Genomic DNA, 18,735 nt, shown 5'->3' with positions numbered 1-18,735 from the left:
AGCTTATTCATTGCTTTCAATGTGTCTGTTACTGTTACCTGCTGGGGGTCTGGTGCTTTGCTGCACTATTTATTCCCTTCCAGAGACACTGATGCCTCACACACACACACACACACACACACACACACACACACACACACACACACACACACACACACACACACACACACACACACACACACACCGCTTATCTCCTGTACAGAGATTAGATATTGTAAAGGCAGGGTCAGGTGCCATGAGGCTGAGAGAGGGAGGCATTTAATCACACACTAATGCCTTGGCTCCAGAGACACTGATGCCTCACACACACACACATATAGCAAACTAGGTTACTGATTAGAAGATGGCCTATGTGGGGAGAAGACAATTCGACTCACTCCGTGTCTCTAAGTAAAGGAAATATGGCAACTGGCCTCAGAAGTGGTGGGGTTCCGTCTCTAAAGAGCAGCTAATATCATCCCTAAATAGACCTGAAGTCACTGTAGGAGCTGTTGCCATCACGGCCTACTCTGGTGAGATGCAGGGAGGTGGGGGGCTTTCAACGGACAGTTCCCCAAGGTCATCAAAGCACATTGAAGTTATACAGGACCTAGAAAAGATGGAAGACGAATACCCCAAGCCAGCTGCAGCGATCTGTTATATGGATGAAGAGGAATGTGGATACCTCTTCGAAATTGTAACAGCAGAAGGACAACCATACAAGGTCACGTTTGATAATTCTGGGTTTGTGCTTGATACAGATTTACACTTTAACTCACTGACAAGTTTGCTGGACCATATGACAACGGTTGTAAAAGTGTCCTTTGTACCAAGACCCTTTCCTACAGCACAGGACCTGTGCATGAGCACGATGGATGTAACAAGAGGGAGAAGGAGGAGACCAGTGGAGACAAGTGGCGATCAACCCAGTCTCAAACGGTCCATACAGACTAGCCCCTATGACCAACCCTCCAGTTAGTCACTGCTATTATAGGATGCTCAATCTATGTCAATACAATACAAACCTGTTATGTTTAACCTCTCTAGGGTAGGGGGCAGTATTTTCACTGCCGGAAAAAAAACGTACCTGATTTAAACTGGTTACTACTCTTTTCCAGAAACGAGAATATGCATATAATTGGTAGATTTGGATAGAAAACACTCTAAAGTTCATAAAACTGTTTGAATGGTGTCTGTGAGTATAACAGAACTCATATGGCAGGCCAAAACCTGAGAAGATTCCATACAGGAAGTGCCCTCTCTGACCATTTGTTGTGCTTCTGTGGCATCTCTGTCGAAAATACAGGATCTCTGCTGTAACGTGACAATTTCTAAGGCTCCCATAGGCTCTCTGAAGGCGCCAGAAAGTGAAATGAGATCTCTGCTGTCTTTGGGCTAGGTACAAGAGCGCTGTTTGTGAGTGGTCAGGCTGGTGGCTCAGATGCGCTGCCCCGAGAAGTGGCCATGTTTTTCTTTCAGCCTTTGAACGAAAACAACGTCGCCCGGTTGGAATATTATCGCTATTTTACGAGAAAAATAGCATAAAAATTGATTTTAAACAGCGTTTGACATGCTTCGAAGTACGGTAATGGAATATTTTGAAATTTTTTGTCACGACATGCATCCGTGCGTCACCGTTCGGATAGGGACCTGAACGCACGAACAAAACGGAGGATATTTGAACATAACTATGGATTATTTTGAACCAAAACAACATTTGTGGTTGAAGTAGAAGTCCTGGGAGTGCATTCTGACGAAGAACAGCAAAAGTAATCCAATTTTTCTCATAGTAATTCTGAGTTTAGTGAACGCCAAACTTGGTGGGTGTCAAATTAGCTAGCCCGTGATGGCGAGCTATCTACTCAGAATATTGCAAAATGTGCTTTCACCGAAAAGCTATTTTAAAATCGGACATAGCGATTGCATAAAGGAGTTCTGTATCTATAATTCTTAAAATAATTGTTATGTTTTTTGTGAACGTTTATCGTGAGTAATTTAGTAAATTCACCGGAAGTGTTTGGTGGGAATGCTAGTTCTGAACATCACATGCTAATGTATAAAGCTGTTTTTTGATATAAATATGAACTTTATTGAACAAAACATGCATGTATTGTATAACATAATGTCCTAGGCGTGTCATCTGATGAAGATCATCAAAGGTTAGTGCTGCATTTAGCTGTGGTTTTGTTTTTTGTGACATTATATGCTAGCTTGAAAAATGGGTGTCTGATTATTTCTGGCTGGGTACTCTGCTGACATAATCTAATGTTTTGCTTTCTCTGTAAAGCCTTTTTGAAATCGGACAGTGTGGTTGGAAAAAGGAGAGTCTTGTCTTTAAAATGGTGTAAAACAGTCATATGTTTGAAAAATGGAAGTTTTTGGATTTTTGAGGAGTTTGTATTTCGTGCCACGCCCACCATTGGATAATGGAGCAGGTGTTCCGCTAGCGGAACGTCTAGATGTAAGAGGATAACAAACGATAATGGTGATTGATAATGAATGATAACGGTGATTGATAATGAATGATAATGGTGTTTGACTTTAGAAAATGGTGATACATTTACAGAATCTGGGTTAACATATCTATATACTCAAGGTTTGTGTTCATATTTGTTTGAGTTTTGAGCTGAGTCTCACAGTAAGAGGCCAGACACGGCAGACAGGACATGAGGGCTTTCTGCTTTCTGGTCCCAGTGCATACATCACACACCACATCTCCAGGTCCAGCATAGCACAGAGCAGGAGGGGGAGCAGCCTGGAGTCCTGTCTTCTTCAGTTTCTCCACCAGCTCAGACAACATGTTATTTTTCCTCAGATTAGGCCTTTGAGTGACGGCAGATTCATTCCCTTCAATGATATGAATTGCTGAATCATTTCCCAGTAGATTAATTCCCTTCAATGATATGAATTGCTGACACGTTTCCCAGTAGATTAATTCCCTTCAATGATATGAATTGCTGACACGTTTCGCAGTAGATTAATTCCCTTCAATGATATGAATTGCTGATGCGTTTCCCAGCAGCTTCTTGGTCAAAGCACTATTATAACACAGTGTTATTACAAATCCATATTGACATGGAAAGGAACCATGATTAATGTCTATGTAACAGTATGACACTGTGATAGATCACTCTGTTACATTGACATGGAAAGGAACCATGATTAATGTCTATTTAACAATTCATATCATTGAAGGGAATTAATCTGCTGGGAAACGCGTCAACAATTCATATCATTGAAGGGAATTAATCTGTTGTCCTGAACCTTATTTTACAATTTCACTATTTGAAGTCATTAATCCTGTACTCACAACTCTGTCTGAAAACACCCTAAGAGATCCAGATCAGTGATTCTGCGCCTTGCCCTGCTCAATCTGACCCCTTAAACAAACTGATGTCTGTTTCTCACTATAGAGCAGAGTCAAGCCAAGCAGGGCCAAACTGGCCTGGTTACACATCCACCATAGTTGCTGGAACTGAAATATAAAATATCACAGCCAGTACAGTTGGGGCCCTATTGTGTGAATCAGGCTTGATTGTTGTTGTCCCCTGCAGGTGATGAGAACAGCAGTACCCTAAGGTCTCTGTATTACCCCCCGGTGAGGAGTGACAGGGTGAAGGAGGGCCAGCTGTGCTGTAGAGAACACTGACTACGGCAGCATCACCCTGGTCTTCTAGAACCAAGAGGGTGTCCTGCAGGTAAACAAGACACCACTGAATCCTCTGGTTTTCCAGAACCAAGAGGGTGGCCTGCAGGTAAACAAGACACACACTGAATCCTCTGGTCTTCTAGAACCAAGAGGGTGTCCTGCAGGTAAACAAGACACCACTGAATCCTCTGGTCTTCTAGAACCAAGAGGGTGGCCTGCAGATAAACAAGACACCTCTGAATCCTCTGGTCTTCTAGAACCAAGAGGGTGACCTGCAGGTAAACAAGACACAACTGAATCCTCTGGTCTTCTAGAACCAAGAGGGTGGCCTGCAGGTAAACAAGACACCACTGAATCCTCTGGTCTTCTAGAACCAAGAGGGTGGCCTGCAGGTAAACAAGACACCACTGAATCCTCTGGTCTTCTAGAACCAAGAGGGTGACCTGCAGGTAAACAAGACACCACTGAATCCTCTGGTCTTCTAGAACCAAGAGGGTGGCCTGCAGGTAAACAAGACACCACTGAATCCTCTGGTCTTCTATTAGGGGCAGGATTTTTCCTGGCTACGTCTCCTTGCAGTAAAAAGATTTCAAATGATATTTGAATACAGGGTCGTATTCGTTAGAGAACACTGTAGCAAAACACTTAGCAACACTTAGTTTTTAGTTCAGTTAGTCCCTCCCTGTTTCAGTTGATTTTCTTCAGTTTGGTGCCTAGTGAATATGATTCAGGTCTCCGTGGAAACATCAATGTAAATTCACCTTTGATTTTTACTCCTCACTTTCCCTTTCAGGTCCATAGGGTTTTACTGCCACCTGCTGGAGACTGGAGAACACTGCAGTCCCTGGCTTTCTTTGTGCAGCTGGAGGATGAGGCCATCATCAATACAGGTATGGATACTGTATGTAGAACCATAGTAAAGCCCAGTGTGGACTATCAATACAGATACTGTATGTAGAACCATAGTAAAGTCCAGTATGGACTATCAATACAGATACTGTATGTAGAACCATAGTAAAGCCCAGTATGGACTATCAATACAGGTACTGTATGTAGAACTATAGTAAAGCCCAGTATGGACTATCAATACAGATACTGTATGTAGAACCGTAGTAAAGCCCAGTATGGACTATCAATACAGATACTGTATGTAGAACCATAGTAAAGCCCAGTATGGACTATCAATACAGGTACTGTATGTAGAACCATAGTAAAGTCCAGTATGGACTATCAATACAGATACTGTATGTAGAACCATAGTAAAGTCCAGTATGGACTATCAATACAGATACTGTATGTAGAACCACAGTAAAGTCCAGTATGTACTATCAATTCAGATACTGTATGTAGAACCACAGTAAAGCCCAGTATGGACTATCAATAAAGATACTGTATGTAGAACCATTGTAAAGCCCAGTATGGACTATCAATACAGATACTGTATGTAGAACCATAGTAAAGCCCAGTATGGACTATCAATACAGATACTGTATGTAGAACCATAGTAAAGCCCAGTATGGACTATCAATACAAAGTGACCATTTAGAATGAGGCCCAGTTCAATGAGAGGAAGTCTTAACAGAACTGGGGGATGACAGACATGAAGTGGGAGGGTGGAGATCTAATATTTTTTTGTGCCAAACACTAAAGCATGATATTGTAATAAATCTACACCCTATTCCCTATGTAGAACACTACTTTAGACCTGGTCAGAAGCACCGTAGTGCACTACGTAGGGAATAGGGGACCATTTGGAACAGAGACAGTAATTCCCCTGAACATCTTTCTCTTCCTCATCTGGTTTCTTGAACTGCCCTTCACTCCTCCCCTCTTCCTCCCCTCCTCCCTTTTCATTCTATTCTATCAGCCACACCACTAGCTCACCTCCACACAATCCATTTACAAGTTAAAGACACACCTTGGAATAAATAACAAAGGAAAACTATTACTAGATGAAGTTTAGTGTTGTATTTTTTATTTCCCATCACCATAAATCATATTTAATCACTGAACAGTAGCAGACCTAACTTCATCTGTTTCTGACTCTGGATAGTGGATTAAAAAGACCATCAATCTCCAATGATATTAAAGTACTATTCTGAACATTACTGATATACTGAGTGGCAAGTCAAGATATCTGCTGGTTTTATTGTTTGGTCAATAGCACCATCTGCTGGACAGGTTTAATGTTGCTGGACTGAGCAGTATGGGAGGATGAAAGATGACACATTTAGGGCCGGTTTCCTGGACATCTACATTGAACATTCTTTTTTCACACTTAATCTGTTCCATGTCCAGGAAACCAGTCCATATAGTTTAGTTACTATCTGTTCCATGTCCAGGAAACCAGTCCATATAGTTTAGTTACTATCTGTTCCATGTCCAGGAAACCAGTCCGTATAGTTTAGTTACTATCTGTTCCATGTCCAGGAAACCAGTCCATATAGTTTAGTTACTATCTGTTCCATGTCCAGGAAACCAGTCCATATAGTTTAGTTACTATCTGTTCCATGTCCAGGAAACCAGTCCATATAGTTTAGTTACTATCTGTTCCATGTCCAGGAAACCAGTCCATATAGTTTAGTTACTATCTGTTCCATGTCCAGGAAACCAGTCCATATAGTTTAGTTACTATCTGTTCCATGTCCAGGAAACCAGTCCGTATAGTTTAGTTACTATCTGTTCCATGTCCAGGAAACCAGTCCATATAGTTTAGTTACTATCTGTTCCATGTCCAGGAAACCAGTCCGTATAGTTTAGTTACTATCTGTTCCATGTCCAGGAAACCTGTCCGTATAGTTTAGTTACTATCTGTTCCATGTCCAGGAAACCAGTCCATATAGTTTAGTTACTATCTGTTCCATGTCCAGGAAACCAGTCCATATAGTTTAGTTACTATCTGTTCCATGTCCAGGAAACCAGTCCATATAGTTTAGTTACTATCTGTTCCATGTCCAGGAAACCAGTCCATATAGTTTAGTTCTGTTCAACGCCACTACGGATAACTTGTCCAATTGAGAAAACATATCAATGGTTCTGAATGACAACCAATATACCTCAACACCATACATCATGATTCATGGAAATGTACAAGATTAAAACATTGCACCCAAATATATATGAATACATTGAATGTTTATTTTAATTCAGAACATCTGAAGATCAAATCAGTTAAATCATTGTACATAAAACAGAGTAGAATGAATCATCACATCTGGGGACCATCACCACCAGCATGACTAGTATCTATGTGGACCCTACTACAGTTTAACCAGCTCAGCTATAGACTACACAAGCATGACTAGTATCTATGTGGACCCTACTACAGTTTAACCAGCTCAGCTATAGACTACACCAGCATGACTAGTATCTATGTGGACCCTACTACAGTTTAACCAGCTCAGCTATAGACTACACCAGCATGACTAGTATCTATGTGGACCCTACTACAGTTTAACCAGCTCAGCTATACACTACACCAGCATGACTAGTATCTATGTGGACCCTACTACAGTTTAACCAGCTCAGCTATAGACTACACAAGCATGACTAGTATCTATGTGGACCCTACTACAGTTTAACCAGCTCAGCTATAGACTACACCAGCATGACTAGTATCTATGTGGACCCTACTACAGTTTAACCAGCTCAGCTATAGACTACACCAGCATGACTAGTATCTATGTGGACCCTACTACAGTTTAACCAGCTCAGCTATACACTACACCAGCATGACTAGTATCTATGTGGACCCTACTACAGTTTAACCAGCTCAGCTATAGACTACACCAGCATGACTAGTATCTATGTGGACCCTACTACAGTTTAACCAGCTCAGCTATAGACTACACCAGCATGACTAGTATCTATGTGGACCCTACTACAGTTTAACCAGTTCAGCTATAGACTACACCAGCATGACTAGTATCTATGTGGACCCTACTACAGTTTAACCAGCTCAGCTATAGACTACACCAGCATGACTAGTATCTATGTGGACCCTACTACAGTTTAACCAGCTCAGCTATAGACTACACCAGCGTGACTAGTATCTATGTGGACCCTACTACAGTTTAACCAGCTCAGCTATAGACTACACCAGCGTGACTAGTATCTATGTGGACCCTACTACAGTTTACCCAGCTCAGCTATAGACTACACCAGCATGACTAGTATCTATGTGGACCCTACTACAGTTTAACCAGCTCAGCTATAGACTACACCAGCATGACTAGTATCTATGTGGACCCTCCTACAGTTTAACCAGCTCAGCTATAGACTACACCAGCATGACTAGTATCTATGTGGACCCTACTACAGTTTAACCAGTTCAGCTATAGACTACACCAGCATGACTAGTATCTACGTGGACCCTACTACAGTTTAACCAGCTCAGCTATAGACTACACCAGCATGACTAGTATCTATGTGGACCCTACTACAGTTTAACCAGCTCAGCTATAGACTACACCAGCATGACTAGTATCTATGTGGATCCTACTACAGTTTAACCAGCTCAGCTATAGACTACACCAGCATGACTAGTATCTATGTGGACCCTACTACAGTTTAACCAGCTCAGCTATAGACTACACCAGCATGACTAGTATCTATGTGGACCGTACTACAGTTTAACCAGCTCAGCTATAGACTACACCAGCATGACTAGTATCTATGTGGACCCTACTACAGTTTAACCAGCTCAGCTATAGACTACACCAGCATGACTAGTATCTATGTGGACCCTACTACAGTTTAACCAGCTCAGCTATAGACTACACCAGCATGACTAGTATCTATGTGGACCCTACTACAGTTTAACCAGCTCAGCTATAGACTACACCAACATGACTAGTATCTATGTGGACCCTACTACAATTTAACCAGCTCAGCTATAGACTACACCAGCATGACTAGTATCTATGTGGACCCTACTACAGTTTAACCAGCTCAGCTATAGACTACACCAGCATGACTAGTATCTATGTGGACCCTACTACAGTTTAACCAGCTCAGCTATAGACTACACCAGCATGACTAGTATCTATGTGGACCCTACTACAGTTTAACCAGCTCAGCTATAGACTACACCAGCATGACAAGTATCTATGTGGACCCTACTACAGTTTAACCAGCTCAGCAGTACCATTGAGACTAAACCCAGGATAGAGGGGCTGAGTGAATGTGGTCTGGACTCTGTGGAGGAGGGTCATTGTGTCAGAGACACTGTAGAAGGACAGAGTACCTGCCTTGTGATCCAGGTACACTCCTACTCTGGAGGACTGAGAGCCTGATACTATAGTCTCAACATTATTGTGTCTGAAACAATAACCATCATTATAGTAATGTAAACTCCAGGACTTGTTATTGTCTCCAAATAAACTATCAGACTCTGTTCTGCTGTCTTTATATGAGACTGCTGTATAAACCAACTCCCCAGTCCACTTCACCTCCCAGTAACAGCGTCCAGACAGACCCTCTCTACACAGAACCTGACAGTAGTTGGTGAATCTGTCTGGATGGTCAGGATATGGTTGGACTTGGCCTGTACAGGTCACCTTTCTGTTCCCTTCAGACAGAGAGAGGTGTGTGTGTGCTGTGTTTGGGTCCAGTGTGAGCTGACAGGAATCTGGGAGAAGAGCAGAGCAGAGACCAATGAGGGGAGTCAGAACAATAAGTGAAGTCAGATACTGTATCTACCCTGTCTTTGATTAGAGCACAGCAGAGATCAAATCAGAGAAATATGAGGAGTCAGATAGATACCCAGTCTTTGATTAGATCTACTATTGCTATATATTTCTAGAGGGATTGTTAGGAGTGTCAGTAAAAAGAGACTGTTAGTTACTTCACAATAAAGAGACTCACATTGTAACAACTGTTCTCTGGTCTTGGGCTCTGGAGGCAGTACAACCTCCACTATATTCACTACAGACACACAAACACATTGACAGAGAGAGGGAATGTTATCATCATACCATATTCCACATGTATATGACTAGTAGGGAACTTTCAATGGTCTAAAGTTAATGTTCTTATTGTTTTCACCACACCTGTAGTGGAGATCTTGGTCCATTCTCCTTTAAGTAAGTCTTCTAGTTCATCTCTCAGTTCAGACACAGTCTTACTCACATTTCCAAAGTACTGAAGAGGACGGACAATGATGCTGGGTAAGTCTGAAGATACACTGATACTGGAGAGAGACTGATAACTCTGGAGAGAGAGAGAGAGAGAGAGGGACAGAGAGGGAGAAAGAGAGGGACAGAGAGAGCGAGGGAGAACAAGAGCGAGGGAGAGAGAGGGACAGAGAGAGTGAGAGGGACAGAGAGACCGAGGGACAGAGACAGAGGGACAGAGACAGAGGGACAGAGACAGAGGGACAGAAAGTGAGAGAGAGGGACGGACAGAGGGAGAGAGAGGGACAGAGAGGGAGAGAGAGAGAGGGACAGACAGAGGGAGAGAGAGGGACAGACAGAGCGAGAGAGAGGGACAGACAGAGCGAGAGAGAGGGACAGACAGAGAGAGAGAGAGAGAGAGAGGGACGGACAGAGAGAGAGAGAGAGAGAGAGACGGACAGAGAGAGAGAGAGAGAGAGGGACGGACGGACAGAGAGAGAGAGAGAGAGAGAGAGAGAGAGAGAGGAAGAGAGAGATAGAGAGAGAGGGACAGAGAGAGAGAGAGAGAGAGAGAGAGAGAGAGAGAGGGACGGACAGAGAGAGAGAGAGGGACGGACAGAGAGAGAGCGATGGACAGAGGGAGAGAGAAAGAGGGACAGAGGGAGAGAGAAAGAGGGACAGAGAGAGAGAGAGAGGGATGGACAGAGAGAGAGAGAGGGACAGAGAGAGAGAGAGGGACAGACAGAGAGAGAGAGAATGACGGACAGAGAGAGAGAGGGATGGACAGAGAGAGAGAGAGGGACGGACAGAGAGAGAGAGGGACGGACAGAGAGAGAGAGAGAGAGAGGGACGGACAGAGAGAGAGAGAGGGACGGACAGAGAGAGAGAGAGGGACAGACAGAGAGAGAGAGAGAATGACGGACAGAGAGAGAGAGAGAGAGGGACGGACAGAGAGAGAGAGGGACGGACAGAGAGAGAGAGGGACGGACAGAGAGAGAGAGCGGGATGGACAGAGAGAGAAGGACGGACAAAGAGAGGGAGAGACAGGGACAGAGAGACAGACAGGACAACATAATGATTGAGATGAATAGTTTCACATTAAGTTCATTTCATATCACATGTAACAAGGCAGTTTAGTTACCTGGAGGAAATGGATGTGATCCTCTGTGTGTGAGAGCTGCTCCAGCTCAGTGCTTCTCTTCCTCAGCTCAGCTATCTCCTGCTTCAGTTGCTCCAGGAGTCCTTCAGCTTGACTCACTTGAGCCTTCTCTTGGGCTCTGATCAGCTCCTTCACCTCAGAGCGCCTTCTCTCAATGGAGCGGATCAGCTCAGTAAAGATCTGATCACTGTCCTCCACTGCTGCCTGTGCAGAGCGCTGTTGAGAGAGAGAGAGACAGAGAGAGACAGAGAGAGACAGAGAGAGAGAGAGACAGAGAGAGAGAAACAGAGAGACAGAGAGGGAGAGAGGGAGACAGAGACAGAGACAGTGAGAGAAACAGTAGGTACAGTAGCCTCTGCACCGCTTTGAGTCAGAACACTGCCACCCTGCTCTCCAGGTCCACCAGGCCTTGTCCCCCCTCCTGGACAGGCAGGTATAGAACACGGCTTGGCCCTGCTCTACTCTCCTCCCTCCTGATCGCCCCTCCAGTAGCCAGTCTGAAAGTTATAACAGCAGTCTTTTATTTAACCAGCTTACCATTTATCTACGACCATTTGACTTTGTGTTTAACATTTAGTGGTTTGTAATCTAGTGGTTAAGAATGTTGGGTAGTAACTGAAAGGTGGCTGGTTCGAATCCCCGAGCAGACTAGGTGAAAAATCGGTAAATCACCTTTTTTTAGGCAGATTTGGGCTCTTAACCCTAGTGGCTCTGGATAAGAGTGTCTGCAAAATGACTCTCATGTAAACGTAAACTTGGCCTCTATGAAAGGGCAGCAGGTAGCCTAGTGGTTAGAGTGTTGGACTAGTAACCGAAAGGTTGCTGGGTTGACTCCCCGAGCTGACAAGGTAAAAATATATAAAATATAAAAAGCGTGGCAGTAATTTTGTAACTTTTCATTATTCACAGACAGACTCCTCTGAAGGCAGGCAGGCAGCACACTCCTGAAAACTGCTCAGCAAAGCAAAGGCTCTTTTGAGAGCTACCAGATTTATATTAAAAAAGCTATTTTCTGAACATCACGCGCCAATGTAAAATGCTGTTTTTATATATAAATATGAACTTTATCGAACAAAAGAATGCATGTATTGTGTAACATGATGTCCTAGGAGTGTCATCTGATGAAGATTGTCAAAGGTTAGTGCTTCATTTAGCTGTGTTTTGGTTATTTGTGATGCATGTGGTTGGTCGGAAAATGGCGGTGTGGCTATTGCGTCGATGTACTCTCCTAACATAATGTAATGTTTTGCTTTCGCTGTAAAGCCTTTTTGAAATCGGACAACGTGGTTCGATTCAGGAGAAGTGTATCTATAAAATGGTGTAAAATAGTCCTATGTTTGAGAAAGAAATTATTAGATTTGGTTTTGAATATGGCGCTCTGATCAGCGCGGCAAGAAGTTCATTATACTATAAAAAGCGTGGCAGTAACTTATTAACTTTTCGCCAATTGCTGGACTTTCACATAGAGGTTACTATGTCACCCAGTTCAAACCACATTTAACATATAAAACAAATGAGTCTTGTTTATCAAGTGTTCTGCTTTGCAATAATAAATATAATAAAATAACTAATAAAAAGCAAATGCTTAAATAGGTTTAATTTAAAAAATAACAAATGTTATTTAGTAGTAAAATGGTATTTACTAACATAATATTATTACTAAAATAGTTGTAGGCTACCCTACCCTAGAATTAGGGTTCAGGCTAAATTAGGTTATACGTAGGGTTAGAGTTTCTGTACAGCACTTTGTGACATCTGCTGATGTAAAAAGTGCTTCATAAATACATTTGATTGATTGTTAGGTTCAGGGTATTTAAAGAGAAAAACTGTATGGGTTTATATCTCTCTTGCTCCTCCCTGTGGTCTTCTGTGGGTACTACATACCTCATTCACCACACTTGATAGACTCATAATCTGAGGTAGCAACTGAGTCAGAGCTACAAATCAATGAGCTCCACCTATCCATTTGGTTTACAACTCAGTGAACCTGCGCAGCATTCTCTCTATTTGATGCCTACGAACCAACAGATTTCAACGATTATCATATTACCCAGCAGCCATGTAGAAACAACAAATCGTTAAAAAGGTTATTATTATTATTTCATTTATTTTCTTCTGGCTGTTTAAATCGGCCACATCTTGAAAAAGAGGACAGGGACATACGTTTTGTTTAGGTTTTAAACCTTTTTCTGAAAAGAAATATGTTTAAACATGTTTAACGTTTTATGTCTTTGCACCAACCATCTGTTCTACTCACTAACACTGTAGGTCACTACAACGTGTAACCAGGTGAACAGTGAGCTTCCTCACCAAGTAGCTGTAACCTAGTTAATAATAAGTTACCTGAGGTAAACCTACAAGGTTAACGCGGGCTGGTCTCATTGATAACAATAGTGAAGCTGACATTGTGAAGCAGAACAATGGACTGGGAATAGAACTTTCAGAAGGTGAGTTGGTGCCACAGTGTTCAATACAACTAATAGGAGCTGGCAGGGTGAAACATGACCTAAAATAAGACCTGTTTGTTCAATACAACTAATAGGAGCTGGCAGGGTGAAACATCACCTAAAATAAGACCTGTTTTTTCAATACAACTAATAGGAGCTGGCAGGGTGAAACATGATCTAAAATAAGACCTGCTTTTTCGCGTTCACTTCAAAACTACAGCAAACAGCTGGGATATATGGTAATATTATATAACTGGGCTCCTTGGCGGATGCAATGAACTAGTTTCACCATTAAATGTGGTTAAAAATGTAGTGTCCCTCCACAACATTCTCCAGAACGCACCTGAAGAGACAGCGTTTCTTCTCCACTCGGTTGAGGACATCACACCTCCCAAACAAACTACCCTACTCCCCCCTCAACTCTAACCGATAAACAGTGGAAACGAATAAATAAACCCTTAATAACTAGAAAATACGCAAAAAGAATAGTAGCCCTCCTCAGGAACCACAAAACACCTTCTTCTTCTATGATATAATGGCGGTCCTCAAACCAACGTTAAAGGTGCATGGCGCCACCTACTGTGCTGGAGTGTGTTCATTCACGGTTTACACCATTTCTAAATCCTCCTATCTAACTCAGTACTTCTGAGAAAATAAAAAAGAGCCCTACTAACTTCTAATAGACCCTCCCCCATCCCCCAAATCCCTTCCAACCCCCCCAACCCCATCCAACCTCAATGACCCTACACTTCAATCTTTCCCTCTCTTCAACATCCTACAACAATATAACAACACATGCTCCACCGTTTCATTGACAATAACCTCCAGACACAAACCATTCACATGCTGCCAAACAGATGTAAGGACCAGTTCAATGTACAATGTCCTAAGAACAATCGAGTAAACACCACCTCTTCCTTCCTAATCTGACCTTTGAATCTTGGTCCACCGACCTTTAGAGGACAAATAAATGCCGTCCCTTGTGCTCAGAGTCCCATCTCTTCTGCCACACATCTATCAAAATGTCTCTGATCTTACATTTGTCCTCACCTCTACCCAGTGGAATATTAATATATATGATATCTTGTTTTAAAGCTCTTTTAGATAACTGGTCTACAATTTCATTCCCTTCCACACCTGAATGTGCTGGGACCCAGCAGAATCTCACTACTACACCCATTCTCTCATTTCTCCATAATAACATTGATACCTACAACTGTCCAACCAAAACCACTGCCTTGTCTACTAGTATACTCCCAACAGTCATCTAGAACAGTAGCAGTGGGATGCTCAACCTCACAGCCTTGCAACCCAATAAGATAATGACAATTTATTACGCCGTATACCCAAAGGCATCTCACCTGCCTCCACTAGTAAGACACATACAGATGTTGATTTAAATGTACCAATACATATCCTTAAAGCTATATACTGGATTCTGTCCAGCTTAAGTCTTTGCCGCTGTTCCATAAACTATTCACCAGTAACAAATTGTAGTCCTGATCAGAGCTCTATAAATATCCATCAACGATTGTCTGTCAGCTCCCCATTCATAACCGGAGACCCACACAACCAACTACCATGAAAGTGATGGAATGAGAGGGAGAGACATCGTTACAACACTGTACATAGACACAATATAACGTTTCTTCTTCTTTGGAGTTTAATGGCGGTTGGCATCCAATATGTTGTATTATCACCCCCAACTGGACAATAATATAAATCTATTTTACTTTGTGATACAAAATGGGAAAAGGAACATTTCATATTTTTTAAAATACAACAACACCCTTCCAACTAACCCTACACTCATTAAAAACCCACTACCCCATTCCACTACTTTCACCCTATCTGCTCCTGCACCATGCCAACGACCTGGGAGGACGGGACACCACTTCTCAACACACCCTGGAACTACTTCACCACAACATCTATTGTCTGTTATTTACGTTCCATTTCTGAGGTACAGTTGATAACCATTGCTTTGAACTCTAAGAAGGCAACCTTACTGAAGCATATATCACTCGTTGACCTATCCCTCTGTGCTGGCACAGATCTACTACTCACAGGGATCCTCTCAGGATTCCTCAGCCTTGACCCATCCTCCTCTACTTTCTTCACTGCCTCAGCATACGACACCTTCTGCACTACTCTGACTCTAGCCACCTCAACCTGCCTCTCTCTCAACGGACACCTCTGATCCCCAGCAACATGGACACCCCTACAGTTGACACACACAACTTTATCCACCGAAATCACACAGTCCTCTATCTCATGACCTCCTGCACACTTCCCACATATTGTAATCTCCCTCCTCCAAACTGCTGCAACATGACCATAAACGTTGCACCTGAAACAGCTCAGTGGATTCAACACAAAGACTCTAACAGGATAACTGATATATCTCAACATGACTTTGTCGGGTAAAAACTCAAACGCTGACAGTGACTCCTCTGTTTCACCACACTCACCACCTGGTCTGCTTCACACCAAACGGCGGGCATCACAAACACCAAGAGCCTTCAACTTCAATTGCTCCACCTCCACACTAACGCTACCCCAGAAATCACTCCTTTCAATGGTGCCCTGTTCCTAAGAGCAAAACAAGAAACAGATCTTGACCCAAGTTGCGTGACACGGAGCGACCACTCTCTCTGGTCAGAAGAAACACAAACAAATATCGAAAGTCCCACCCACCGTGAAACCACAAAAAAACTCTGTTTTCCAATTGAATTATAACATTTGATATGTCTCTATTTCTTTGAAACTTTTGTGAGTGTAATGTTCACTGTTCATTTCTGTTCATATGTAAACATATGTTTCCCATGCCAATAAAGCCCTTTGAATTGTATTGAGAGAGAGAGAGAGAGCTCCATGTTAATGTATAGGGGACATGAGTCAGTCATGGTTACTCATGGTTATGTGATGAGGTAGCCCCACCTGCGACTTCTAAATCAGTGTCGGCCCAATAGGGAATGTCCTCTTGGTGTAATGGTCAATATGTTGGTTTCTCCTGCAGTAGACCTGGGTTCATATCCCGTCAGTTACATTAAGCAGTCAATTCTCTTAAAGGGCTCAAGACAGCCTGTTCTCAACGGTGGGGTCAGTGGGATTGGAGAGGGCCCCCTCTACCTCTCTTCCTCTCTCTGAATGGAGGAGAGAAGTGAAATGGTGTGTCTCCTCTGGTCAACAATACTCACCTTGACAGACTCCACAGCCTGTTGGAGCTCCTTCAACTTCTTCTCTCTCTCCTGGAATCTCTGCTGGACCTTCTGCTGACTCATCCCCAGCTGCCTCTGTGGAGAATCACTCTTCAATGAGCTATCAAGCTATATTTGTCCAGTAGATCAATAGTATAGTAATGTGACATAGGACCCATAGAAGATAAGGATCAAAATATTGAGGAAGTGTCTGTCTGAAAATATATCATTATGTAGTCATGTGAATGATTATAGTTTTAACAGGGAGTTGATTGGGGGTTTGATAATGAATGATAATGGTGTTTGAAAACGAATGATAATGATGTTTGATAACTAATGATAATGATGTTTGACTTGTTGGATTCTAGCTAGAAATATACTTATTCATGTTACCATACTATAACGTATTGATGACTTTACATGTATAAGGAATGTATATGTTGGGGTCAATGAAGGGTGGATAGGAACTTGGTGTTGGAAAGTTACTGAGAGAGACAAGGGGAAGTGCTGAAATATTCTGTTCAAATATGTTATTGTTGAATATCAATGTTCCTCATGAGGGAGGCAAATGGCAACTAGTTTCAGTCTCTGATAAGGCAGGCCAGCTGCAGAACTAGGGAGGAGCCAGGAATTCAACAGTCTAGTTAGTCTCTGATAAGGCAGGCCAGCTGTAGAACTAGAGAGGAGCCAGGAATTCAACAGTCTAGTTAGTCTCTGTTAAGGCAGGCCAGCTGCAGAACTAGAGAGGAGCCAGGAATTCAACAGTCTAGTTAGTCTCTGATAAGGCAGGCCAGCTGCAGAACTAGGGAGGAGCCAGGAATTCGTCTCGAGTTCAAGTCAACAGATGAAGTGAGAAGAAGCCTCTGGGAGGGGGGCCAGAGGGGCCCACCCCAACGACCCTCCTACTACAGTCTTGTCTCACACACATACACTTCCAAACCCACGAAGGTTTTAGCATCAGGCAGGGCCATGACTTCACCAGTGAGAGGAACCAATTCAGTTCCTGCCTAGCAACAGAGATGTATTGGCTGTCTAGATGTGTAACTATGGACCCTGCCTAGTATGAGGTTATAAATATATGTTCTTGTGTCATCATACATTGTCTTTGCAGCTGTTTGAGTTTTTATTATGTCTGTTCAGAACCTAACAGACTTTAGAAAATGGTGATACATTTGGAGAATCTGGGTTAACATATCTATATACTGAAGGTTGTGTTCACATTTGTTCTGCTGAGGATCCATTTCATTTGAATGATCTCATATTCAAACAGCCTTTGTTCCTACTGTATCTTTAATTATTTTTTATCAGACAGTCACCAACAAGTTGTTCTGGTCTTACCTGTTTATCAGTCCTCTCTGCTGCAGCTGACACTGTATCATGGCCTTTATGTTCATCCATCACACACAGCAGACAGATACACTGCTGATCGGTACGACAGTAAACCTCCAACAGTTTGTCATGATGAGAGCAGATCTTCTCCTGTAGTTGTGCGGTGGCTTTGACCAGCTTGTGCTTCTTCAAAGCAGGAGATTCATAGTGAGATAGGAGGTGAGTCTCACAGTAAGAGGCCAGACACGGCAGACAGAACATGAGGGCTTTCCGCTTTCTGGTCCCAGTGCAGACATCACACACCACATCTCCAGGTCCAGCACAGCACAGAGCAGGAGGGGGAGCAGCCTGGAGTCCTGTCTTCCTCAGTTTCTCCACCAGCTCAGCCAACATGTTATTTTTCCTCAGATTAGGCCTTGGAGTGAAGGTCTCTGTGCACTGAGGACAGCTATAGACCCCTTTCAGAACATCCTGATCCCAGCAGTCCTCAATACAGCTTCTACAGTAACTGTGTCCACAGGGGATGGTGACCGGTTCCTTCAGTAGATCCAGACAGACAGAACAACAGAACTGGTCCTGGTCCAGCAGAACTCCCTGCTGAGCCATTTGGACGGTTGTTCACTCTCACACAGACAGACGACACAGAGACTCAGATCAGTTTAGTTTCCACAGAAGAGAGTTTGTGGGAGGGGGAGGGATTTCCTTGTTCTGCCAGATGGCTGGGGTTAGAGGGAGGGAGGGGTTAGAGGGAAGGAGGGGTTAGATGGAGGAAACAAGGGAAGGAGGGGTGCAGGGAGGGAGAGAGAGATCTGCATACAACATCTAGAGGGAGACAAATATTTTAGTTCCTAGTTTAGGA

At 43.0% G+C, this 18,735-nt stretch overlaps 1 protein-coding gene across 1 annotated transcript; it reads right to left on the bottom strand.

The window, feature by feature from the left end:
- Positions 1 to 8,748: 8,748 nt before the first annotated feature.
- LOC115191432 (tripartite motif-containing protein 16-like) lies at positions 8,749 to 18,482 on the bottom strand. Its single transcript, XM_029749282.1, has 6 exons — positions 17,886 to 18,482; positions 16,548 to 16,643; positions 10,883 to 11,116; positions 9,679 to 9,838; positions 9,494 to 9,553; positions 8,749 to 9,257 (listed from the first exon to the last, which is right to left on the bottom strand). Exons 1-6 carry the CDS (start codon positions 18,480 to 18,482, stop codon positions 8,749 to 8,751), a joined length of 1,656 nt encoding a protein of 551 aa, XP_029605142.1.
- Positions 18,483 to 18,735: the final 253 nt, after the last annotated feature.

The sequence above is a fragment of the Salmo trutta genome, chromosome 4 (assembly GCF_901001165.1).
Source record: "Salmo trutta chromosome 4, fSalTru1.1, whole genome shotgun sequence".
Classification (NCBI taxonomy): Eukaryota; Metazoa; Chordata; class Actinopteri; order Salmoniformes; family Salmonidae; genus Salmo; species Salmo trutta.
This window is presented reverse-complemented; position numbering and strand designations above follow the sequence as displayed.

Coding starts and splice junctions, on each gene's coding strand:
- LOC115191432 (XM_029749282.1), bottom strand. CDS start 18,482: ATGGCTCAGCAGGGAGTTCTGCTGGACCAGGACCAGTTCTGTTGTTCT. Junction 9,839..10,882: donor ATCACATCCATTTCCTCCAG/GTAACTAAACTG, acceptor CTCTCTCTCCAG/AGTTATCAGTCTCTCTCCAG. Junction 9,258..9,493: donor CAGAGAACAGTTGTTACAAT/GTGAGTCTCTTT, acceptor CTCTTCTCCCAG/ATTCCTGTCAGCTCACACTG.